The sequence below is a fragment of the Vombatus ursinus genome, unplaced genomic scaffold, assembly GCF_900497805.2.
Source record: "Vombatus ursinus unplaced genomic scaffold, bare-nosed wombat genome assembly UNPS02014812.1, whole genome shotgun sequence".
In the NCBI taxonomy this organism is placed as follows: domain Eukaryota; kingdom Metazoa; phylum Chordata; class Mammalia; order Diprotodontia; family Vombatidae; genus Vombatus; species Vombatus ursinus.
Genome location: NW_020954590.1, coordinates 52462526 through 52489205, shown reverse-complemented (window position 1 = coordinate 52489205; position 26680 = coordinate 52462526). Strand labels below are relative to the sequence as shown.

The window sequence follows — 26680 nt, the reverse complement described above, 5'->3', positions numbered from 1 at the left end:
TTTTCTTCACCTCTTGGGCATGTGAAAAATATGTCTTGCAAAAGTCTGTGCCCATGGTCTCTAAAGCATTACTTTCTTCTTGTCTCCAGGATGGCGGCACTGCATTGTTGGCTGCTAGTCAGTACGGCCACATGCGAGTGGTGGAGACCTTATTGAAGTACGGTGCCAACATTCATGATCAACTTTATGTGAGTTTGTTCCCAACGGACATTAAATATGCAGTTTTCAGTTCCCTTGCCACACACGATCTCAGCAATATTATCTCAACTGCCAGCAATTGCCTCTCAAAAAACAAACACACACACACAAAACCCAAATCTGCTTTTATTCCATATTTTAATTAACTGTAAGTTTTTAGACTGGGTAATGTTTACAGAGTCAGGAGATGCGATATAATTGAATTAGATAGTAACTTTGGCTACAGGAAAACAGTACTGATCTTGGTTCTGTAATTTTGAACCTATTTACACATATGTCGTTTCACTTAATGCATAAAATGGCAGATCCTACAGCCTACCATGCAATACATCTTCATTATGTGACAGCTCACCCAACACAGCATATGGAACTGATGAAGAATTAACCAAATGTTTTCTTTACATGCCTGTGACGTGGGACAGTTCTTTTCAGCAAACATAAAGCATCTACCCTGTCCAAGGCCCTGCAGTGAGGACCCAGGGATGGAAAGTAAAGAAAAATTAAAAATTAAAAAATCCTGCTTTCAAAAAACTTAAAATATAATAGACAAGAAGAGTAGCTAAGCTGCTATCTGGGAGAGAAATAGAGTCAGGGGAAGGAGATGCAGCTGAAGCAAAGGCAGCCCATAGTTGCCTTTGAAATGCATCTGCTGCTAGGGTGGACAGCTTTCTGCCAATTGGCAGATAGACCATTACCCAAGGGCTCTACTCATTGATTAATCACAGCAGCAACCTACAGGGTATAGTATAACTATGATTTTATTTTGTAGGTGGTAGCATGAGAAAATTAATAATTTAATTATAGTAGTTAGAAAAAGATTCTTCCAACCACAACAAAAAATTACAGGTAGGTTATGTAATTTTTAAAAATTAAAGGAGAAAGTATTTTTAGATTAAATTTTAAAATAAAAGTTAAAGTATATTTTTGAAATGAAGTATTTTTTGAAAGTTAAAATGTCCTACAACTGCAACACAATCAAGTGACTTACCCAGGGTCTCTTGGGGAATGAGTAGAGAAATCAAAATTAACCCTTCAACTGCTGGTTTTTAGCTATTTATGCCCTGGATGTTATGTTATCCTGCAACTAGACCTCTTGACTTTACATTCAGTTTTCCTGTGTATATATGGGGGAAGATGTATTAGTTAGATATGCATTTTTTCCATTTGATCACATTCTACTTGCACCTTGGAACACCTTAAAAACTATAGGTTACATAAGGGTTGATACATTAAAGGGTTCTTTAATATTATCCCCCACCCTCGTCTGCCCCCATATACACCTATCACAGTATCATGGATATTCTATGAATGCAGATGGAATGACTAAGGTATTGGTGGAAGGCCTGAAGATTCTGATGACTGTAGCGCCACTTAGTGGGGGGCATTTCAAAGGCAGAGGTCATGTGTGCTGATTCTGCCCCCTTTCAGGCAAGGCCTATGAGTGATGATTTTGGCATTAGTGTCACATTAATAATAATAATAATGAATTTATAATAATTATAATAAATAATAATTATTATAAATAAATAATAATTAATTAAATAATGATTAATAATAATAAAAACAACCCTCATTTAAATAGCATTTTATGTATTTTTATCTGGTTCTCATAACATACATATACATGTACATATATACATATACATGTTTCTATATGTGTATATAAACATACATATTAATAAATAATAAATATATACATACATATATTTTGTTGTTGCGTTGTTTCAATCATGTTCAACTCCTTGTGACCCCCCTTTGGGATTTTCTTGGCAAGGGTGCTGGAATGGTTTGCCATTTCCTCCTCCAATCCATTTTACAGATGGGGAGCTGAGGCAAACAGAGTTAAATGACTTGCCCAGAGGTACCCAGCTAGTAAGTGTCTGAGGCTGGATTTGAACTCAGGAAGATGAGTCTTCCTGGTTCTGAGCCCAGTGCTCCATCCACTGAGACACCTTAGTTGCCCTTCATACGCGCACACACACACACACACATACACACACACACACACACGTGTATAATGTCACCTATTATTAGAGAAAAACAGATGTCTGGGAGCCTATTCCCATTTGTTAAACTCCCATTATAGCTTAGACCTCGCATTCCCATAGTGCTTCATGCCTGTTATCTCACTCGATCTTCACAATAGTCCAGAAGGGGATTAGTATTTAAGATGACTCAAGAAACTCCATGCCCAGCAGTGACATCAGCGCCATCATATGTTCCATTTACTTTATGGCCCTGCCCCTCCTATGACCCTTGGCCAGATGATCTAGTAAACGCATCCAAAGCAGTTAAAGTGTAGAAAAAGAAAGGTCACGTAGACCCTAGACTTTCTGTGAACTGAAAGGGCCATGCATGGTAGAAATCAATGGGGTGTAGAAAACAATTTTTTTAAGGCAATTGGGGTTAAGTGACTTGCCCAGGGTCACACAGATAGTAAGTGTCAAGTGTTTGGTCTGAGGCCAGATTTGAACTCAGGTACTCCTGACTTCAGGGCCGGTGTTCTATCTACTGCGCCACCTAGCTGCCCCTGGAAAGCACCTCTTAGAGAATTGTCAGAGAATGAGCAGCTGTCAGTGGCATGCAAGCCAGCTTAGAGAAAAGCACAAATCGGCATCTGAAGTTTTAGCTCCCACATGAAGCATCTGTTTTTAAAAAATCTGTGCAATCTGTTAAATTAATTTTTTTTAATTTCATGTCGAGTATTGCCCAGACTGCCAACTCAGCTGACACCCTTTGGAAACACAATAGTACCCTCTGCATGAGGCACCTGGCTGAGACTAGCAAAGAAGTGTGCTTGGTATTTATTGGTGTGCACGAGTGGCTCCTTTCCTAACCTGAGGCACCATCATTAGCCGGATTGGCTTGTCTTTTCCAGCAGCCCTGGCAAAAACCAGCTAGGATTTTCCACTGTGGTCTAAAAATAACAAAGATCACTCCCATCAGACCTAACTGGAGAAGAAGGAAATAAAGTACCTGTAATCAAGTGAATCATATTGTCCACTAGATATAACATAACATTTCACCAGCCTTGATCAAGGATGAAAAAAATGCCCCAAAGCTACATATACTCAATTACAAATGATAATGAAATGGAAATAGAAATAAGCACATGTTCTGTTTTTGCAGATAATATTGCTTAATTGAGTTCATAGGTAGTAGATGTCTGTGGGACAGATGTGCTCCATGAAGGAGTGACTTCAAACACATCCTAGAAGAGGAATTATTTCAAAAGCATCACATTTCATCCTTTAATGCCAGGGGTAGGAAGACAAATGGGAAAAAAATATAATTGGAAATCTTGCTCCATTCATTAAAACCCACAAAAAAGGTATTTATAACAATATTTAACCATGCCAGACTACAAAAGGCTGAAAAGACTCCCCCCACCCCCGACCCTTGGACCATTATTATTATGAAGTAGGGGCAGCTAGATGACACTGTAGATAGAGCACTGTCTGGCCTGGAGTCAGGAACACCTGAGTTCAAATCAGGCCTCAGACACTTACTTACTACCTGTGTGACCCTGGGCAAATCACTTAACCCTGTTTGCCTCAGTTTACTCATCTGTAAAATAAGCTGGAGAAGGAAATGGCAAAGTATTCCAGTATCTTTGCCAAGAAAACCCCAAATGGCATCATGGAGAGTTGGACACAACTGAACAGCAATAACAAAGGTCTAAGAAATAGAAATTACAGGGCTGCTGAGTCGCATGAAATACTTTCTTCACATTCCTCAGAGTTTAATCCCAAGAAGCATCATGGTATAGCATATGAGGACCTCAGAGTCAGAAAGACCTGGGTTTAAGTCATGCCTCTGACATACTGGCTATGTGACCCAAGATAAGTTATTTAATCTCTCAGTACTCCGGGTGACTTCCTAAGAAAAGAGGCAGCACAGTTCCAGCAGACTCATGCTAGGCAAACTACTCACCTTCAGACAAAGATGTGATGGATTCAGAGTGTGGGATTGGAGCATAGATTGGGTTGGGTTTTTTCCCAGCGTGGCCAATGTGGTCATCTGTTTTGCTTAACTATGCATTTTGTATTGATTTTGTTTTTTCTTGCTTTCTCAATGGGGGAAGAGAGGAAGAGGTAGTCAGGAGAGAATATAGACCTGAAAAGAAAAGAAAATAGAATTTAAAAAAAAAGAAGAATATAGGTGGAAGAGAAGGGTGTGGAGATGTACTCATAAAAAGAGTTTCTCCCTGTTGTTCCCTACACATATTTTTTCTAGAGGTCTTGTTTTAAACTTACAAAAAAAAACTTTAAATTCTGCTAATTTTGTACATTTTTTCCAAATCTAGTTTCTTTTAAAATACATTTGAATGGCAGTTCATTTTTTCCCTCCATTTGGTGTTTTCCAGGATGGAGCTACTGCACTCTTCCTCGCAGCCCAGGGGGGTTACTTGGATGTGATTAGATTATTGTTATCTTCAGGAGCAAAAGTCAACCAACCAAGGCAGGTAATGTTCATCCCTAGTTCTCGAATTGGCCACGTTCATTCAACAGCATTGTAAGGAGGCCCAGGGCAGTGCTGGGAAACCTCATGCCTAAGATAGCTAGTCAGCCTTCTGTCTTTAAGAGTTCAAGTTAATGGTTGACTCTACCTTTGCTTGTCCTGTTTGCTTTGTGCTGACCATTTTCCCTCTGAAATCCAGCTAACCTCACAGTTCAATATTTTAAAATAGCTCAGGTGTTTGGTGTCTGAAGGTGGAGTGCGCACTCTGTCACCTCCTGTTCAAATAAATGGAGGCGACTGTGAGGTAATGTTAGCCCATGGACCTGAATAAACACAGGCCGATTCAGGTGGCCTTCACCCAGCCCAACCCTTCAGCAAAAAGACAGCCCTTTCACTGACACCAGAGCTTGTTTTAGGATCCCTAAGGCTCACCCTGCTTTTTCTGCCAGAGATCTTCAGCCGTGAAAGGGTAGAACAAATAACATTAAGAGAAAATTGAGGCAGCAGCTCACACTCATTGAATTGGCAAAAATAATGAAAAGCAATGAAATTCAGTGCTACAGCATTGTAAGCTAAAAGATTTATTCATTCTTTGCTGGTAGAACTATAAAATAGTAGAATTTTTTGGGAAAGTAATATTGAACATGGAAGTATTACAGGGAAGTAATAAAAAAAAATCATGTCCATTGACTCCTACGATTTCCATCATTAGGAATAAATCTCAAAAGTTATCAAAAAGATGTGTGTGGGGGGGTATTCTTTAAAGATTTTTTATAGCAGTGTTTAAAATTGCAAAAGACAAAAAAAAAACAACAAATAAAAACAACCTAAACATTTAAATAAATTGTAGAACATTAATGCAATTAAGATGAACAATTATGAGAAATAAAAAATAAGTAAGGAACTTAATGAAATAATGCAAAGTCAAAGAAGCAGAACTATAAAGACATAACCCACACTAATTGTAGTGGCATAAAAGGAAAAGTAAAGCGACACAATTCTCTTAAATTCTTAAAGGGAGTGACTGAAAAGTTGTAATATTTTATACATTGAAATTCTTTTATTTAAATATAAATGGTTACTAAGCAAGTTTAATTGAATATATTGATATTTCAGTAAGGTTTGCAATAAATCTTTTCTTCAAAAAAAGAAGGAATTGAATGGAGATAGGTGTAAGAAAGCACCTAGAACTTCTGAACCAAGTTAGGTTCTTAACCTTTTTAGTGTCATGGACCCCCTTGGCAATATAGTGAAGTCTGTGGATGCCTTCTCCAAATCTCCAAATAATGTTTTTAAAACACATAAAAATGTTTAGAAATAAACTGCATAGGACTATAAAGGAAGCCGATTATAATGAAATAAGGTTATTAAAATATTTAAGAAAAAAACAAATTCACAGACCTCAAGTTAAGAACCCATGTTCCGAACCCACATTCCAAATAAGTTTAAATTTCTTGGCCTATATGAATTACACCTGAGGTGAGCAACCTTGCAGCCCCAAGAACATAGGTGGACCTCTAGGTCCTTAAGTGCAGCCCTTTGACTGATTCCAAACTTCACAGAACAAATCCCCTCAATAAAAGGATTTGTTCTGTAAAACTTGGACTCAGTCCAAAGGCCCCAAATAAGGACCTTGAAGCAGCAAGTTTCCCACCCCTGCCCCAAAATAACTTGCAGCTGGGACTGTTGTACCACTATCAGTAATCTTTGAGGAAGAATGAAGAATTGGAGATCAGCACATAGTGTCATAGTTTCCCAAAAGGAAAAGAAGGGAGGTGCCACAAACTATAGTTTGGAAAGCTCGACATTGATATCAGGCAAAATAAAACCCAGTGCCTGGGATATATTCAGTGTTCAATTAATATTTGCTGAAAAACATCTAGAACAGATTATTAAAGAGAAGCTGCATGTTGCCAGGGGAAGAAACCTGGATTTATAATCAGAGGATCTGAGTCCTAACCTTGGCTTTGCATTTATATGAGAGAGAGAGAGAGAGATGGAAAGAAGGAGAGAAGAAAGGAGGGACAGAGAGAGAAAAGAGACAGACAGACTGAGATGGAGGGAGGAAGGGAGGAGGAGGAGGAGAGAGAGAGAAGAAGGGAGAGAGGGATGGAGAGAGAGAGACAGAGAAAAAGAAGGAGGGAGGAAATGAGGAAGAGGAGGAAGAGAGAGAGAGCTAAAGAGAGAAAGAGAGAATGGAAAAGTGAAAAGACCAATGGATTTTGGGTCAGAGGTCAACCCATGTTTAAATCCCAACTCTGCTACTTAGTCCTTACTATCCCTGTGACCTCAAGCAACTCGTTTAACTTCATAAGTTCTCAATTTCTTCATCTGTAAAATGAGGGAGGTTGAACTAAAATCTAGTTGTTATTTATTTGACACAGAGATATCAAGTGCTCAACCTACAGGCTGCAAGCTTCTGAAAACACTCCCAAAGTAAGGCCTGAACTGGGTTCAAATCTAATTGGAAAATGTTTAATAAAATAAATAAAATACTATTCAATATAGATAATGTTAATTTGTGGTTTTCTAAGTCAATAGACAACCCTCAGGGATCTCTTTCTATTTGAATTTGACACCACTGGACAAGATGACCTGAGGTCTCTTCTGGCTCTAACTCCTATGTTCCTATGAAATGAATAGTATTTGAACACCTAGAAAGAGAAGGGGTGATTCCCAGCAGAGATTTACTAGGAATAAATCATGCAGGTTAACATAACTTTGTTTTTTGACAGTGTTCCTGGACTGGTAGATGAAGAAAGTGCTGCATATACAAGGGCATCCAGATTTTGAAAAGCTATGCTTATGGATAAGATGAAGTTAGATTGGATAATAGTATAATTATTTGGACTCAGAACTGGTTGAACAATCCTACCCAAAGAATGCTAAATAGTAGGTCACTGTGGAAAACATGTCTAGTGTCTAACTAGAAATCTTCATCACTGGCCCTCCTCTACTCAATATTTGTTAATCAATGACTTAGATTAAGAGATTAATAGCATACTTATTTGCTTTTGTCACAGAGTCCAAAGAGACAGGTAGCTCATTGGACAACAGAATCAGAATTCAAGATGATGAACCGATGGGCCTAAAAAAAGTATTTTTATTAAGGGGATTTGTTCTGTGAAGTTTGGATTCAGTCAAAGGGCCGTACTTGAGGACCTAGGGGGTCACTTGTGACCTTGAGGCCACAGGTTCCCCACCCCTGGACCCCTAAGCTAACAGTAGGAAATTTAAAAGCAATCAATGTGAAGTTGTTCTAGGGTCAAGGATGGAAGCTCATTTATGACTGGGAGGATCAGGAAAGGCTTCGGGGAGTAGGTGGCATTTGAACTGGATCTTGAAAAATGGATAGGATTTAAATAGACATATATTGTGGGCACAGTAGCAGTGACATTTGAGACCAAGAGAACAACATGTCTAAAGAAAAGGAGGCAGCAAATCTTAGGATCAGTATGAGGCACTGAAAAGCCTAGATAATAAGAGGCCAGGTGATGGAAAATGGACCATGAAAAATGGCAGTCAGCAATATTTGATGCAGCTGTGGCCCTCAAAAAACAAAACTTGATTTCATGCAGTGACTTAGGTCTGAGAAGGCAAGCCAGTTCTAGGCAAAATTATGAAATAGATGAAATTTGATTTTGATGTATTTTTGCCCCTCCTTTCAGGACCCTTTTGACTTCCTCCGTCAATTCCCAGTGACCTCATTCTATCTGCCCAAGATCTCCCACTGGGGCATCTTTCAGTCCCTAAATTACTCACCTACTGCCCCCTGTCAAAATTACTTGTCCTATGTCCTGTACCTTTAGGTTCCTATTCTAAAACTAGATGACACTGGGTGGCAGTGAGTTCACCAGATTAACTAATCCCTACCAATGTTTTAGCTAGTCAGTCTAATATACTATCCCTCCCAAACAAGAAAACATCTTGCACAGAGTAAAATTCATCCAGAATTAATTGAACAAATAAAGCAAAGAGTTTGATGGGCATCTGAAACAAATAACTAAATGACACCCCACTTCTCCATCTAATTTAATAAAACACTCTCCGGTTAGAACTATCTGGTTTCAAATATTTCTCTTGGGATTTAGACCAATGACAAATTGTCCTTGTCCGCATGGTAGCCAGTGCTTCTCCAGCAAGAACTTGAAGGAACATGGCAGAGTATGTAGAACACTGAACTTGGTGCCAGGAAGACCTGAGTTCAAATCCAATTTTAGACATTTCCAAACTGTGTGACCCTGAGGAAGTCATTTAACCTCTCTTAGCCTCAGTGTTCCCATCTATAAAATGGGGATAATAATCCTACCTACCTCACAGGATTGTTGTGACCTTCAAATTAGATAATATACATAAAACCTTTTGCAAACTTTATAATACTATGTAGATCTTGTCTATTATTAAGAATTCCAAGATCCTACAGTGGCTCTAACCACAACCACCACCTCAGCAAAGGACAGGAAAAAGGAAAGGATGTGTGTGTGTGTGTGTGTGTGTGTTGGTTGGTTGGTAGTGATTGTTTAGAGACAGCTTGGGGTTCTGTAAGGATTTCCTTGTGACTTTCCATAGAAGGATCCAAAGAGGCAATATTTCTTTCCTACAGGATTAAGCTAGTACTATCTGCCACACTAACAAAATCCTTGTTCTGGTCCCACTTAAGCCCTGTCTTCTAAGTTTCCAGTGTGTTTGCACCATCTTTGTATTTGCAAGCAAAATATATGAATTCCTTCTTTTAATTAAGAGGAAGCATGTTGTCACAGGCCAAGCCTCAGACCAGGAGTTGGAGGACCTGAGTCCTAGGCTTTGCCCTGCCAGTAAGAAGTTGTGTGACCTTGGACAGATCCCTGAATAAACTAGACCCCAGTCTTCTCATCTGCAAGATAAGGGATACCTGTGCTGTCTACTTGCCACAGCTATGGCACAGCTATTATGAGATAATATATGTGAAAATATTTATATAGTGCTATGTAAACAGAAGTTATTTTTAACTATGTTAATATTGGGGGGGGCAGCTGTCTTGTTTTCCAAGGCTTGAGGGAGCTCGAGTTTCTTGCAGCAACTTTAAAAATTTATTAACTAAGGGGCAGCAAGGTGGTGCAGCAGATAAAGCACTAATCCTGGAATCAGAAGGACCTGAATTCAAATACAGCCTCAGGTACTTACTAGCTACGTGACCCTGGTTAGGTCACCTAACCCCAAATGCCTCAAAAAAGAATTCATTAGGGGCAGCTAGGTGGCGCAGTAGATAGAGCCCCAATCCTGGAGTCAGGAAGGACCTGCGTTCAAATCTGGCCTCAGACACTTGACCACTTACTAGCTGTGTGACCCTGGGCACTTAACCTCATTGCCTAGCAAAGAAAACAAACAAACAAAAAAATTCATTAGTTGAGTGACTTGGGCAATGTTGACATTCCAAAGCTTTTCTAGGGGATATTACTTTATGAAGGTTAAATATAGAGGAAGTTAATATGGTGTAATGCAGTGATGGCCAATTCAAATTAGAAGTGGGAATCACTAATCCATACATAAGAATCTCTTCAGGCTGCATATTGGCTAAGTTTTAAATGTTATCTATGTTTTGTTATATTTTTACTTTTTATGTTAACTGTTTCCCAATGATGTTTTCATCTGATTGAAGGCACTGGGGAGTGTTGCAGGCAGGGCCTGTGGGTCCGTGTCTGATACCTCTGGCATTGTGGATAGAAAGTGGATTTCAGAGTAAGGATGGTCCAGGTTCAGATTCCACCTTTACCACATTCTGGCTGTGTGACCCTAAGCAAGTATCTTAACCTCTCATTGTACTCGACAACTGTCCAAGACCAGAAAAGTTGCAGAACAGCTACTGGTCTGAATTGATAGAGAAGGAGGAAAGGAATAAGCAATTATTAAGCAACTGCTGTATACCAGGCACTAAGTGCGGTACAAATATTAGCTCATTTGACCCTCACAACCATGAGACGTAGGTGCTGTTATTATCTCCATTTTATGGTTGAGGAAACTAAGACAGATGGTGGTTAAGTGACTTGCCTGGGACACACAGCTAGTAACTGGTCGAATTTGAACTCTGGTCTCACTGACTCTAGGCCCAGGGCTCTATGGGTGGTCACCTAGCAATTAGTACAGGGAATTTTCTTACTAGAAACTCTCTAAACTGATGAAATCACAAATCTGGAATAACAACAGCTACTATGGGCATATCATAGTGTTGGCTATAGCAAAATCTTCCTTTAGGAATCAGAAGCTGATGGTTAAAAACTAAAGTATGTGAGTGAGGTGGCACAGTGGTTAAAACACTGCGCTTCTTGAATCAAGAAGATTCATCTTCTCCTGAGTTCAAATCTGGCCTCAGACACTTACTAGCTGTGTGACTCTGGGGAAGTCACTTCACCCTGTTTGCCTCAGTTTACTCATCTGTAAGATGAGCTGGAGAGGGAAATGGCAACCCACTCCAGTATCTTTGCCAAGAAAACCCCAAATGGGGTCACAAAGAATTGGAAAAGACTGAACAACAACAACAAATATGAGAGTGTATATGTGTGTGTGTGTGTTTGTGTGTGTGCGTGTGCACACCCAGGCATGAACCCAACTAAAGCTGTTATATATTATGACAAATTAGGATAGCTGACCATCAACCAGCCAGTGTTTCCATTCAGAGGTTGCTGCCCCCTTCTAATGACTTCTTAGGATTGTAAAAAACATTGCCTCAGCCAGAGGTTGCCTTGTCCCTCTGAAACAGAATTAGGATGGCCACAGGGCAAATGTCCACCCATTGTTCAAGTAACTCTATGTTAGATGAAAATTTTTTACCACGCTGGCTCAGGCCTTGTCTATCATGAAAATTAGTCCCTGGCACCCTCTGCTGGAGAAAGACCTTTAAGATGTGACAAGAGGCACATTCCCTAACACAAATGGGCAAGCCTGATTTATCTGTGGAAAAAGGAAACCCCTTCTCCTGCCCTAGGGTTGGGAGAGTGGCAGGGTGAGAACACATTTTCCTACTCTACGAAAACCCAGCCTGTGGTAGGCAAATTATACAAATTAAGTAAATTACATAGTCAGACGGAAAGAACTCTGGCTCTGGGATTGGAAGATCTGTGTTCAAATCCCTCATCATGTTATGCTGCAGCCTGGGGAAAATCAGCTTCCATTTTCTCATCTGAACAGTGAGAGGATTGATAGGGGATCTCTGAGATCCCTTTGCTGCAGATCTATGATCCCAGGACCTAAGGGGGGTGGGGTGGGGGCGATCTGTACAAATCAACAAGCATTTATTAAGCAATTACTAAATATCAAGTGCTGTGCTAAGCCCAAGAAATACAAACACAAACAGAAACAGTCCCTGGCCCTAAAGGAGCCTGTATTCTAACAGGAGAAGACAGCAAATAAAAGGAAGTTAGGGGTTGGGGAGCTCAAGAGGAGACAAGGTAGAGAAAGTCCAAGAGTCAGGTTAATTCAGGTCAACACACTTCTTTATGCTTAGCCTATTTGAGGCCTGAACCTCCTGGATGGTTTATGGATTACTCCCCAGAGAGTACCTTCTATCCTCAGAAGTTTAAATGGCTTTGATGTCCCTTGAAAGCCAGGAGCCAGAGCACATATTGCTACACACTTACCCCTTTGTTGGCCTTTCTTCACCCTAAAGGATGGAACAGCTCCGTTGTGGATAGCATCTCAGATGGGACACAGTGAGGTAGTGAGAGTAATGTTGCTTCGGGGGGCAGATCGGGACGCTGCAAGGAACGTAAGTATTGCCAATTCTTGTCATCTCAACACACAAATAATGTTATCTGTAAATGCAGGACAAACCATTTTTTAAAAATTCATTTTGAACTTAAATACATAAAGACCAAAAAAAAAAAAACCATTTCTATGTACACAGCACAACAGAAAAAGATGGTTTGGGTTTTTTGGTTTTTGGTTTTGGTTTTTTTTTGAACAGCGAAATAAACCTTAGAATACCGGAGAATCATACTTTTAAAATATTCTTCTGGATTTCCTGTGTAACAACAGCTTTTACGAGCCTTACCTCAGATTCCCAAAACTCACCTGTTTTCTCTGATATCACAAGCAAGTAATGTTTTAGTAAATGTACAAGGCAAACTTGTTTATTTCTACATCCTTTGCGACATCTGGGCACTACACAGGTTTAGGCGGTTTATGTACTTGAAAAATTCTTAAGGAACCCAGTGAAATGGGTAGTCTTTGGCTTATGCCTTTATCTAGCAGTGCACTGTCTACCAACAAACAAGAAAGCATTTGACTCAATAGAGCAAAATTCTACCTTAATCAAGGATACTCCAACAACTGTATCTGCCTTGCACTTGAAATCATATTGTCTTTAACACTCATGCTGGCTGTATCGCCATTAATGAGTTTGAGGGTTCTCCATTAGGAAAACCCAAAATATCCATGGGCGCTGGTAGAAGGGTAAATTTATTGCATAGCTATTCAGGGTAATTCAGGTTTTCTGCAGCTCCCCCGAGACGTGGGAAGAAGCCCTTGTCGGCAGTCCTTTGGAGTATAATCACTCAAAGCCTGTTTTTTTATGGATCTATTCTGGGCCCTGAACAGTCAGATGAAGAAACAACCAGCAAGACCTAAGTCTCAGACTCAGAGGAGCCACTCTTCTCTTTTGCTGAAAGTTTCTGTACCCTTCAGGAGATCAGAGTGGAAAAAGACCAGTAATGACATGAATAGGAGTTTTATTGTTGTCTTATCCCTCAGATTAACATTATGAAAGACACTTTGAGGAGGAAATTTAAATCATAAAATCTTATCTCTAAGAGCTGCAGGAACCCAGAATGAATGGTACATTTCTGCCGCAATGAGATGGCTACAAAAGCCATACATCCAGTCCTAATCTCTCTCCTGACTTCAGTCCCACATCACCAAATGCCTACTGGGCATCTCCACCTCAATATCTGTTGGCATCTCAAACTCAACATGTCCAAAGCAGAATTCATTATCCTCCCCCTAAGCCCATCCCTCTTCTAAATGTTCAGTTTCTGTTGGGGAGACCATCATCTTTCCAGTCAACAAGGGTAAAATATTGAAGGAAACCAGGACTCTTTCCTCTCCCTCATCCCGCCGTGTCTAATAAGTTAGCAAATTTTGTCACATCCCCTCCATCCCTCTTCTCCACTGATATAGCTACCACCCTAATTCAATCCCTCATTGCCTATCTGTACGAAAGCAATAGCCTCTTCTAGACCATCCATCCTGCAATCCATCCTCCACACAGCTCACAATAATTTTTCTAAAGCACAAGTATGATCAAAAATCTCTAGTGGCTACATCCTGCCAATATGATAAAACACAAAGTCCTCAGCTGGGTACTTAAAGCTTTCCACAATCTGGCACTAGCCTACCTTTCCAAACTTATTCCATTTATTCCCTTTTAATGCATACCACATTCCAGCCAATCTGGGTGACATAGATGTCTCTGAAGTTGCCATTCATCTCTGAGCTGCCTGCCTTTGCATAGACTGTCCCTCATGCCTGGAATGCACACCCTGCTCTTAGAATTCTACCTTCCTGCAAAGTGTAACTCAAATGCCACCCCTGGCCCAACTGTCCCTTCTTAAATTCTCTTTATCTGTGTTTCACCTGAGGTCAGGGACTGTCTTACTTTTACTTGTATCCCCAGTGCTTAACACAGTACCTGGCACAAAATAGGTGCTTAATAAATCTATCCACTGACTGACCTTCACCTATTGATAGCTCTGAGAGAAAGACTGGAGGTAGCTTTCTCATAGCTGGGTAGGCCACTAGGTGGTGATCTGGGGTCCAGCCACCCCAGCTCTGCACACTATCGGCATCTAGTAATTGCTCTATGAAATCAGGCCACTAGATGGCACTCAAAGATTACTCTAGCCACAAGTGAAAACTCATTTTTCTGCTTTTCTGGGGCTCTTCTCTAAGGATATAATTTAACCACATCATAATCCATAATATCTTGGCTTGTAGCCAATATCATTTAAATTGAGATTCTAATCTCTTTTTCAACTTCAGTGACCTGAAAGGATTATTTCTTTACATTAATCAATCAACATTTATTAAGCACCTACTATGTGCCAGGCACTGTGCTAAGTGTGAAGATGCAAAAAGAGTGAAAAGACAGTCCCTGCCCTCAAGGAGTTTACTGGGGGAGAGAACATGCAAACGAATATGTACAAAACTCTAATACAGAAAAAAGAAACCTAATAGTTCCACTTTTAAAGCTTCCCACGGGCAATCTGGTGCACTGGTTGATGTCTGAAATCAATTGAGCCTCCGACTTGCCTTTCTTCACCCGGTGTTTCCCAGACGCACCCAGAGACTGTCCTGGTCAGGGATCTGCTCCCCAAAGTGAAGAGTACAGGGTGTCCTCTGTCTCTGGTCATCACATCTACTTCCCACCGTCGTCCTGGACCTGTAAAGACTTCCCTTTGCTACCTTTTCAACTGTCACTCACTGCTTTCGTGGACTCTTCAAGGTGTTTCAGCTGTCAGTTTAACAAAACCTCCCAGGCTCTTCACCAGAGAGCCTGTAATTTCCACAGATTTCTACACTGTTTCTCAAGTTTCCTCCTCTGGTCCTTTCTGTAAAACACTATGGCTCTTTTTTATTTTTTTTTTTTTTTGGTGAGGCAGTTGGGGTTAAGTGACTCGCACACAACTAGTGAACGTTATATGTCTGTGCTTACATTTGAACTCAGGTCCTCCTGACTCCAGGGCCAGTGCTCTATCCACTGTGCCACCTGGCTGCCCCCTATGGCTCTTTTTAAATGTTCATCTTAGGGACAGCTCAGCGGTGCAGTGAATAGAGCACTGGCCCTGGAGTCAGGAGGACCTGAGTTCAAATCTGGCCTCAGGTACTTCCTAGCTGTGTGACCCTGGGCAAGTCACTTAACCCTGATTTCCTTAAAAAAAAAATAAATGTTCATCTTATACTATAACAACAGAACAAGTATTTATGATAAATATCCTAAGCAATTCACCTCCATGTTTCCTTCTTTTCTCTGGTACCTAGAAATGGTAGGAAAATACAGAAGTCCAGGGAGCCTGCCCCCCCCCACTCAGCCAAGAGGAGGTTTCATATATGTTCATGTGCTGTGTCTTCCCAATGGAATGAATGCTCCCTGAGGGCAGAGGTGGTTTTTCTGTTTTGTCTTTGTATCGCCAACACCCTGAATATTGACTCATACATAGAAGGTGCTTATTAAATGAGATGGCATATGTAACGTACTTTGCCCTTCAAGTGCAACATAAATTATCATATAAGCTATTTATATATAATTATATACAACACACATAACATAAACATATTCAAGTAACATTTTAATATATGATCTATAAATTATTATACAACACAAATATATTACTATATTTATATAATATGTTAATATATAATATATTAATGTTATCTATAAATTATTCTATATGTTATTGTTATTATTTTGGTTTTTTACTGAATTGCAGGAAATAATAGCTATCTTCAGGTATTTTGAGGACTGTCCCATGAAAAAGCAATTTTTCTACTTTGGTTCAAGAGGGAGGAACTATGAGCAAAAGATGAATGTTGCAGAGGAGCAAATTTTAAGCTTGGTTATTCCAAAGTAGAATGGAATGACTGGAGACATAATAGGAGATAGGCACTAAAGGCCTTCAGACAAATAAAAGATGTGGAAAAAGAGATTTTTGTTCAGGTATTGGATTAAGTGACCATTGAGATCTCTTGCACCTCTGAGATTCAGTGATTCTGTTAAAAAAAAAAATTGGAAACCGCTTCCATGATTAAGGAATGCTTATAGCGTATTCATATAATTTAATAATGTCATGAAATGATAAATATGAAGAATATAAGGTGATATGGAAGGATTTCCATGAAGTGATGTCAGGCAAGATTGGCAGAATAAGAATGATATGCTAATGACTAATCATATTATAAACAAAGACAACAACATTTTATCAATACACGGATTTGGAAGGAGACACCGAACAAATATTATTTGCTAAAATGTAAATCATACTATTTTTCCCAGTTAAAATGCAAATAGGAATTTGAAGTTTAATCTGGAAATTTATTCCACATTTTAATTATCTATTTGCATTTCTTGGAAATTTTGCTGATTACATAATGAAAAAAAACCATAGACTCAGAAATGTATTTCAGAGTTAGTATGAAATTCAACGGGGTTCATTCAACATATCTATGTTGACTGATCTGTTGACTGAGTGACTGATTGGAAAGAATGTCACTAGGGGGCCTCCTTGCCCTGCTGGTCTCTCTCTCCTCAGACTGGATCACCATCAATTTCCCAAAAGCAAGGGAATATGATGCAGGAATCTATTTGGTCCTCCTATAGTTCTGTCAGAGATCAACAGCATTTAATGTGCTTAATGATGGCTATCTGTTGGGAGATTGTCCAGAACAGACATTTTAAGTCTATACAACTTGCCTAGCAAAAACCGTTCGCTGATTGCCAGGGTAATGCTGACACATTCTGTATTCTCCTATCATCCAGCAATGAGTTAATGCACTATTCCTCTCATAACTGGCCCCTGTCTACCTCTCTCCCGCTCCCTTAAGGATGGTACAACGGCATTATTGAAGGCCGCCAACAAAGGGTACAACGATGTCATCGAAGAACTGCTCAAGTTCTCTCCCACCCTTGGCCTTTTAAAGGTAAGATCTGAAAAGGAAGTTAGGTCATCTGCAAAACGAAAGGAGGTGAGAATGGCAGAAGTCTGCATTTGGCACAACTACAAACACCTTTTGGTGTTTGGGCAGACATAAAGACAGCATAAACATAAAGAAGAGAGGGAGAAGGGGAAGAGAAGAATTGACCAGGGAGTTCTAAAACCATGTTTTCCAGGAGAAAGACAAAGCGACCATCCAAACCCCCCAAAGACAAACCCCAAACTATTAAGGATTAGAAAGCAAGCGGTTTCATTAAGAAGCCAATCACAATGCTGATGATTCCAGTTGCTTATGAATCTTCTCCAGAAAGGTAGAGATACCCTTATAAACATTTTCTCCTCCATTTTCATCATCTGAAGTAAAAAAAGCATTATCTATGGCTGTCCTCCATAGCCAAAGGAGGCAAACAGAACAGTAAAACATCTAGGTGGGGCGGTGGATAAAGAGCTGGCCTTGGAATCAGGAAGATCTGAGTTCAATTCCTGCCTCAGATATTGACTAGCTGTGTGCCCCTGGGCAAGTCACTTAACCCTGGTTTGCCTCAGTTTTCTCATCTATAAAATGAGCTGGAGAAGGAAATTGCAAACCACTCCAGTATCGCTGCCAAGAAAACCCCAAAAGACATCAGGAAGAGTCAAACACAACTGAAATGATTCAACAACAAGCTATTATTATCGTTGCTGTTATTAAAATTTTGTCTCTCTGAATGAGCTGTGTTAAATGCTAAGAACTTCATTAAAGATTAATACATTTTGCATGGAAATTTTTCTAAAATTATCATGCACTTTCCTTGTCGTCTTAAAGCACACTAAATGTAATGAACCTTTTCTTGATGACTTGGTATCATCATTATAAATACCAGATACTTGGGATACTATATTAATAGTCCTCTCCTCAGGAGCTACAAAGTTATGAAGGGCTATTTCCCCTTAAACTAAATGTCTCCAGACACCTGTGTTTTTCAGTTCTTGTGTCTGCTTTTCATAGTTTTTTCTATCTCTGCCTTTGCCATCGACCTGTCAGCATTTACTGAATAGTTCCCATATATGAGGCAAGGAAGTAGGCCCTAGGCATTAGAAAGGCTCTAAAAGGAAGACGGGGAAGTATAGGAAAAATAAGACTGCTGTTAGTGCCCTGACAACCTCGTTCTTCGAGCTCTGTGTTTATAATCAATGCCTAAACTATTTGAATGATTTCATCCCTTCTGTGGTTGCTACTAATACCACAATTTTCCTCCTAGAATGGAACAACAGCTCTTCATGCTGCAGTGCTCAGCGGTAATATCAGAGCAGTCGCCTTGCTCCTGGAAGCAGGAGCAGACCCTGCCCTTAGAAACAAGGTAACGCATTTTAGTGTGTCTTTAATTCCTTGAAGTGGCCGAGCAGAGGCCCATATTGGACTAAAGCCATCCACCAATAGATAGTTTTCATCTTGGAATGGCTTCTGAGCCCTGGGGGTAAGGAGGCAAAGCTATGCTCAAAGATGTGCTCTAGAAAGTTTTAAAAATTCTTCTGCCTAGTACCATTCTTCTGGGACAAATTCCATCAAGTACATTCCCTGGAGATTCAGGGAGTTTCCAACTTAGGAACTAGTTATCTTCCCAAAATGTATTTAAGTTATTTGTTTTGAAATCAGGATGCATTCCCCACCCCCCACTTCACAAGAAATCATGTTACAAATGGGAAGTTAGGTTCCCTTCTCAAGCCTATTTATTTCATAATAGGGACTGCCACAGAAGGATACATCACTTGAGTGCTATACATTTCTAATTTTTAAAAAAAAGGAATTTTTTTTACCGTATTAACAATTAAATGAAATAGAAAAATAATAAAATTGATAAGAAATAATTTTTCATTTACGTTCAAGGCTACTATACCAGGATGTAAGGATGCCTTCCTCTAAAGCTTCTTTCAGCCCGTCAACCCAAAAAAGACACTGATGTGACTCCCACTCCTCCAGTACAAACTTTGATGTACTCTCCAAACTGTCATAATACTTGTGAGCTTGGACTGTGCCCTGCTCAAGGACCCCTATGCTATAGTCTCTGTCCCTAACTGACCTGAAAAGGGAGTTAAGTGAGACTCTCCCTTCTCTCCCCAACCCCCAGGAATTTAAGGAAAAGGAAGGTGATTAATTTACTTCTCTTTATGGTAAACCACTCACAATCTAATTGCTGATTGAAAAGGAGTCAGATACCACATCACACCTATCAGACTGGCCAACATGACAAAACAGGAAAATGATAAATGTTGGAGAAGATGTGGGAAAATAGGAACACTAATGCATTGTTGGTGGAGTTGTGAAATGATCCAACCATTTTGGAGAGCAATTTGGAACTATGCCCAAAGAGCTATAAAAATGTGCATACCCTTTGACCCAGCAATAGCACTTCTAGGGCTATATCCCAAAGAGATCATACAAATGGGAAAAGGACCCACATGTACAAAAATATTCATAGCAGCTCTTTTTGTGGTGGCAAAAAAATTGGAAATTGAGGGGATGCCCATCAATTGGGGAATGATTGAACAAGTTGTGGTATATGAATGTAATAGAATACTATTGTGCTATAAGAAATGATGAACAGGCTGACTTCAGAAAAACCTGGAAAGACTTGTATGCTCTCATGCTGAGTGAAGTGAGCAGAACCAAGAGAACATTGTACACAATAACAGCTATGTTGTGTGATGACCAATATTGATAAACTTAACCCTTCCCAGCATTACAAGGATCTAAGACACCTCCAGAGGCCTCGTGATGGAAAATGCTATCCACATCCAAAGAAAGAACTATGGAAGTTGAATTGCTATTTTTTTTCTCTTCTGTTGAGTTTTGTTTCCTCTTTCTGATGGTTCCTCCTATTGGTTTTAATTTTTCCTTACAACATCACTAATGTGAAAATATGTTTAATAGGAATGTAAATGTATAGCCTATATCAGATTGTGCCCCGTCTTGGGGAGGGTGGTGGGGAGGAAGGGGGAGAAAAATTTTAAACTCAATAGCATATGGAAGTGATTATTGATAAATCAAAATAAATTAATAAAAAAATTTTTTTAATTAAAAAAAAAAAGAAAAGGAGTCAGAGGTTGGCTCAAGTCATGGTTCCAGCCAAAGCATGAGATCTGGGAAGCAAGGGATGCATTGTCTTCACGGTAGTAGATAGAATCTTGGGCTTGTAATCAGGAAGACTCATCTAAGGCCAGATTTGAACTCATAAAGATGAGTCTTCCTAATTCTAAGCCCAGCGCTCTTATCCACTGAGCCATCTAGCTACCTAGGGTCCTACAACTAGTAAATAGGAGGCTGTTGCAGCAGTTCAGGGAAGAGATGATGAGGGTTTGAATTAAAGTAGTAACTGTGTGAGTAGAGAGAGGATATATGAAAGACATAAAGGTAGAAACAAGATTTGGCAATTGATTGGATTTTCGTGGAGACTGAGAGTGAGAACAAAGCTGAGTGATTAGAAGGATAATGGCGCCCTTGACCGTAGTAGGAAAGTTTGGAAGAGGAATGGGTTGAGGGAATGATGCAGTAGAATATAATGGGTTCTGTTTTGGGCTCGCTGAGTTAAAAATTCCTACAGGACAATAATTTCTATGTGTTCAACAGGTAGTTTGTGATCCTGGACTAGAACTCAGGAGAGAAACTAGGGTAAAATACATAGATTTAGGAAGCATCTGCATAGTTGATCATTGAACCCATGGGAGCTGATTAAGTCACCAAATGAGAAAGTATAGAAGGAAGGAAGGAAATAAGCATTTATTAATCAACTACTATGTATCAGCCACTGTGTTAAGTGCATTATAAATATTATTTCATTTGATCCTCATAAAAATCCAGGGAGATAGGTGCTATTATTATCACCATTTTACAGTTGGGAAAACTGAGGCAGGCAGATTAAATGACTTCCCAGAGTTACACAGCTAGTAAGTGTCTAATATAGATGTGAACTCTGGTCTTCCTGACTCCATGCCCAACACTTTATCCACTGCCCCATTTACCTACTTCATAGAAGAAAAGAGAAAACTATCCAGGACAGTTCCTTGGGGAGATGGATGTCCACGATTAGTAGCTATGAAAAATATAAAAATCCAGCAAAGGAGATGAGCAAATGAGAAGTGGCCAAATAGGTAGGAAGAACCGGAAAAAATTTATTTTTTTTTTGTAAAGAACTATTTGTTTGGGGTTTTTTGGTTTTGGTTTTGTTTTGTTTTTGAAACACAGAGAGGTGGGGTGAACCAAGAGAGAATAGTGAAATGGAGAGATGGATCCTGGTTCCCTGTATTTCCTGGGGAAACCCATACAAACAGTTAAAAATAGTGGCTGTTTGGAGGAACCCATGCTCCTCTATACTCTTCCCCTTTAGGACAAGGAGTTAATCCTTTCCCCCCATGCTGATTGTCACTAAGTACCCTCTATTGAGTTTCCTGACTAATGAATGGGTTAAAGGTATATTATGGTGCTCTATTCTGAATATAGTTTTTATGGGAGAAATATCTCCTCTCTGAGTTCATGTGGTGGGTGACTGCTGCCAAATATATATTGACTACAATGCAGAAATTATAGTGGTAATATTATTATGCAAAGGCATAGTTTCATGCCTCAGAGAAAACCTGAATAACCACGAAGGTTCTGACAAGGCTTCTTATGGGCAAAATTATGTCAGAATAACAGAGAAATAATTCTTTTATATTTGGCAATCTTGTACATTCCTCTTATGCCAAAAAAGTTAAAAAGAAGATAGATCCAAAACCCTTTCTATTTTTCCCTTCCCTTCCCTTCCTTTCCCTGCCATCTAGGTTGAACAAACAGCCATAATCTCATTCATCGCCTAAGGAAAAAACAAACCTCATCAAACAAACTCTGTAGATAAACTAAGGTCTAGGGAGATTAAGATCCTTTTAGAGGATTCACAGAGAAGCAGAGGAAGGAGTATTTACATGTCAGGAGTCAGGGACCGCTAACTTCTTCCTTGGGCTTCTTATCTAAGGAATGTTGAAGATTCTAAGTAAATTTTCCTATCCCTTGCTACAGATTTTGGCCAGGCGAGGTTAATATTAATAAAATATAGACTTTCAGTTAACCAAAATTTGCGAGGTGAATGACTGAGTCTCGAATAATAAAAGGAAATAAAATGTGTGCATATAATGCACATATACATACATATATTTGCATGTATATATAATACACATACAAATTATTATGTATTTGTTTTGTGCAGATGCATGCATTCGCGCATGCATGTGTGTGCACATGTATTATTTGTGTGTGCATACATGTATATATACATATAATATCCTGTTTGTACAGTTATTTGCATGTTGTCTCCATTAGACCATGAGCTCCTTGAGAGCAGGGACTGTCTTTTGCCCTTCTTTAGTTCCCCAGTGATTAGCCCAGTGTCCGGCACATAGTAGGTAATAAATGCTTATTGACCTCAATGACTTGACTCATAGAAAACTATAATTTAAATGTCACGTAAAATGATACCTTGCAAATGTTTAATGCTTTACATTTTTCAAAGCATTTCTGCATAATAGCATACTTCTGTGAGGTTGTCCCAACCAATGCACTTTGCAAGAATGTTATCAATACAGCATAATCAGCCCCAGCTGTACAGTCACATAATCCTTCCACTAATTATCCATTTATAACACTGAGCTGTGGAGCTAACTGCCCCAGAACATCATTCTGCTTAACATTTTGCTTTCTTTCCTGTTGTTATCTTTTGACAATATTAGATTATGCTTATTCGTAAGCTCATATGATCCCGATACAACTATGAGGTTAATAAAGAGAAGAGAAAACTATTTTTTAGAGATGTTTAGTGATTTGCCTGAGGTAAAATAACTAGTAAACTGGTACAGCCACAACTGAAACTCAGGTCTTTCAAGTGTTTATATAGGAGCCTTCTACCAAACCACACTGTCTCCCAATAACACAATCAAATCAATCTGTGTTATTGAATTGTAGACCACAGATTATGTGCAGTATGAGTCAATGCGGTTTACAGTTTGAACAAGACTGGAGTTAGGAAGACACAACATCATAAATAAATAACATGAGAATTTTAGATCAATGGAAGGGAGATTATTGGGGACAGGTATATCAAGACAAGCAACATTGGCAACTGAGTTGGAGTTTTCTTAACCACTGTATTTCTTCTTTCAGGCAAATGAACTACCAGCAGAATTAACCAAAAATGAACGCATTTTACGTCTCCTCCGAAGTAAGGAAACACACAGGAAAAGCTAATTCAGCTCCTGCTTCATAGTGGCTAAATGCTGTCCACATCAGTAAGAAAGCAAATTTGTTCTGCAAACAGTTTTGGACTTTGGTTCTTGAAAGCATTTTGTTTAATTGGCTCACAATGCCGACACTGCTGCTCCCAGGACAATCTTAGGGTCTCCACACTGTGCCCTAGGTTCGAGATGTGGGGTGGCCTTCACTCTCCCTTACAACAGGGTTTACACACTGGCCTGTTAACTAGACTCCACTGTGTTTTAGCACCTTCATGGAGTGGAAAGAAACCCCCTTATGCCATTCAGTTAACAAATTCTAAGGTGGACAGGGCTTCCAGCCCTCATCAAGGCCATATGAAATTCTGCCCCCTTTAAAGGACTCTAAGTCTGACATTTAGCTGATTAATTGCACTTTTCCTTTGTGTCTCGTGTAGCGCTGGTAATACAAACATATATGCATATATTCATCTAGGCAGGGAGTTTCTTTTACTTCATTACAATATATTTTCTTCCACTTAAGGATCACAGCCATAATGATTAGGAATCAGGTAAATGGCAAACACAAATGCACTCTTGTTGAAGACCACCAATACTATTTGACAAGAATGTGTATTCTTGGGGAGCTAGGTGGCGCAGTGGATAGAGCTCCGGCCTTGGAGTCAGGAGGATCTGAGTTCAAAACCGGCCTCAGACACTTGACACTTACTACCTATGTGACCCTGGGCAAGTCGCTTGACCCTATTGCCTAGCCAAAAAAAAAAAAAACCCACAAATTAAACCCAAAAAATAAATAAAAAAAAAGAATTCATATTCTTGTTAAAGTGTTTGATTCTAAAGAACAATTGGTGTTTTGTGAATCGATCCTCTCCCGATTCCTCACATTAAAATGACATCTTTGATTAAGATATGGGAGGAGGCAAAATGAGTATTTCTGAAGGAGACAGTGTAGAATAGTGGAAAGAAGGCCAGATTTGGAGTCAGAGAAACTGGGTTTAAATCCAGCTCTGACACTTGTTACTTGTGTGACCTTGGACAGGTAACAACCCCTCTGGGCCTCATTTCCTCCTCTGTAAAATGATGGAGTTGAGACTAGTTGAGGTTCCCTAAAGCTCCTTCCAGTTCTAAATCTATCATCCTATGAAAAGCCTCTTTAACTCTGATTTAGGGAAATTGCAAAAATATCCAAAATTTGGGTTTGTTCCTTTGAGCTTTAATTTGAGTTCTACCCTTTGGAAAATCTTTCTTAGGACAGAAGGGGGCTTTCTGTACCTACTGAGGAATCTAGAACTTCTAATATCACTTTGCTTTATGCAATAGACTTTGAGGTCCTAGAATAAAAAGTAAGATGTGTTGTTACTACTACAGTTATGTAAGTTATGCCTAAATGTTATTTATTTAGTAAATATCTACCTGTGCATGGGACATGCTGATTGATTCCAAGAAAGCAAGTGGGTTTTGTGTTGTTTTATTTTAAAATTGTTCCTTTGAGGAAATCATGACTTAATGTTAAATTCACTTCATTATATTAAATGCACTTAGTTATCAATGGTGTCTAATTGCCTCAGAATCAGTGCCTAATTTCACACACACACATAAATCCAGGCTTTCCATCATTTGAGCACAGGAAATATTGAGGATCTTTCTGTAGTTTAAAGATGTCTTTAGTTTTCTTGTTAATGTCATGCTTTGGTTCCCAGCTCATGGACCTGTATGAAGGAAATGTGTTTTAAATATTTGCCTCACAACCTCTAAATAATAAAGTGTGTGTTCAGACATTTTTCAGTTGTGTCCTACTCCTTGTGACCCCATTTGGGGTCTTCTTGGAAGAGATACTAGAGTGGTTTGCCATTTCCTTCTCCAGCTCATTTTACAGACAAGGAAACTAAAAGAAGTAAGATTAAGTGACTTGCCCAGGGTCACACAGCTATTAAGTGTCTGAAACCAGATTTGAACTCAGGAAGATGAATCTTTCTGACTCTAGGCCCTGGTACTCCATCCACAATGCCACCTAGATGCCCAGTAATAAATTGATGCATTTCCATTTTTGAAGCTAGAAATTGACCCTTAACATTTGTATTGATTAGTACTAACAAGTTGTCCTTACTAGCACCAAGAGCAGAACCAATTTTGCAGCGGAACTCTATGAGTGAGGAGTGACATGAGGTTTCAGAGTATTGCCCTGGAAGTAATGAGATCCAGATTTCCAGTCTTTTCTCTGTCACTGACCAGCTGTGAGACTCTGAGCAAATTACATCACCTCTCTGGGCCTCAGTTTCCTCAGCTATAAAATGGCAGGTTATACTAAATGATCTCCAGGTTCCTTCCACCTTTAAATTCTATGATCCTACTGTCCCATAGAGACCAAAATAGCATTACTAGAGACGTGAAACCTGACTAGAAGGGTCAAAAGATAAAGGAAAGAAGAATCACAGATCTAACTATAGTCATTCAGATTTATTGTCCTTGTGGTGTATAATGGCTCAAATGTATTCATAAAAATCTAAAACAGACTTAAAGGCTTGAAAGAGAACATAGTAACTTCAAACATAATTTAACTGGAATCTCTCTTAGCTGAAGTTTGAAAGAATACTGTGTTTAGCTTAAAATACTATGTTTAGCTATCTGTTATTGGCTGTACCAGGCAAGATGCCCACATGAATCACCTTATCAAAGCCTATTTTTGAAGGTTGGAGACCATTATTCGTTCAGAAATAGGTAGAAAACTCATATTTTAGGTGCTGATTTATATAATAAGGAGTTAATATTTTATCCTGAGAACTCACAATAAGTCCTATACGCATTGATAGATAGATAGATAGATAGACAGACAGATACAGACAGGCAGATAAATAGGCAGGCAGCTAAGTGACGCAGTGGATAGAGTGCTGGGCCTGGAGTCAGGAAGACCCGAGTTCAAATTCAGCCTCAGACACTAGCTGTATGACCCTGGGCAAGTCACTCAACCTTGTTTGCCTCAGTTTCTTCATCTGTAAAATGAGCTGGAGAAAGAAATGGCAAATCACTCCAGTATCTTTGGCAAGAAAGGCCCAAATAGGGTCATGAAGAGCTAGACACAATTGAACAGCAACATAACTTGTCAT

The 26680-nt window shown here is 39.4% G+C and overlaps 1 protein-coding gene across 4 annotated transcripts in view; it reads left to right on the top strand.

The window, feature by feature from the left end:
• The window catches only part of LOC114054154 (ankyrin repeat domain-containing protein 29), a 62492-nt gene extending 38230 nt beyond the window's left edge, over positions 1-24262 (top strand). For 3 of the 4 annotated variants that reach the window (XM_027877303.1, XM_027877301.1, XM_027877304.1), the window contains 6 exons: positions 90-188; positions 4565-4663; positions 12302-12400; positions 17230-17325; positions 18581-18679; positions 23509-24262. In XM_027877303.1, coding sequence (XP_027733104.1) covers positions 90-188; positions 4565-4663; positions 12302-12400; positions 17230-17325; positions 18581-18679; positions 23509-23592 — 576 coding nt within the window. In that variant the 3' untranslated portion in view covers positions 23593-24262. The remainder of the gene's footprint in view (positions 1-89; positions 189-4564; positions 4664-12301; positions 12401-17229; positions 17326-18580; positions 18680-23508) is intronic. The other variant, XM_027877302.1, reaches the window with a different exon arrangement.
• The last annotated feature ends 2418 nt before the right edge of the window (positions 24263-26680 follow it).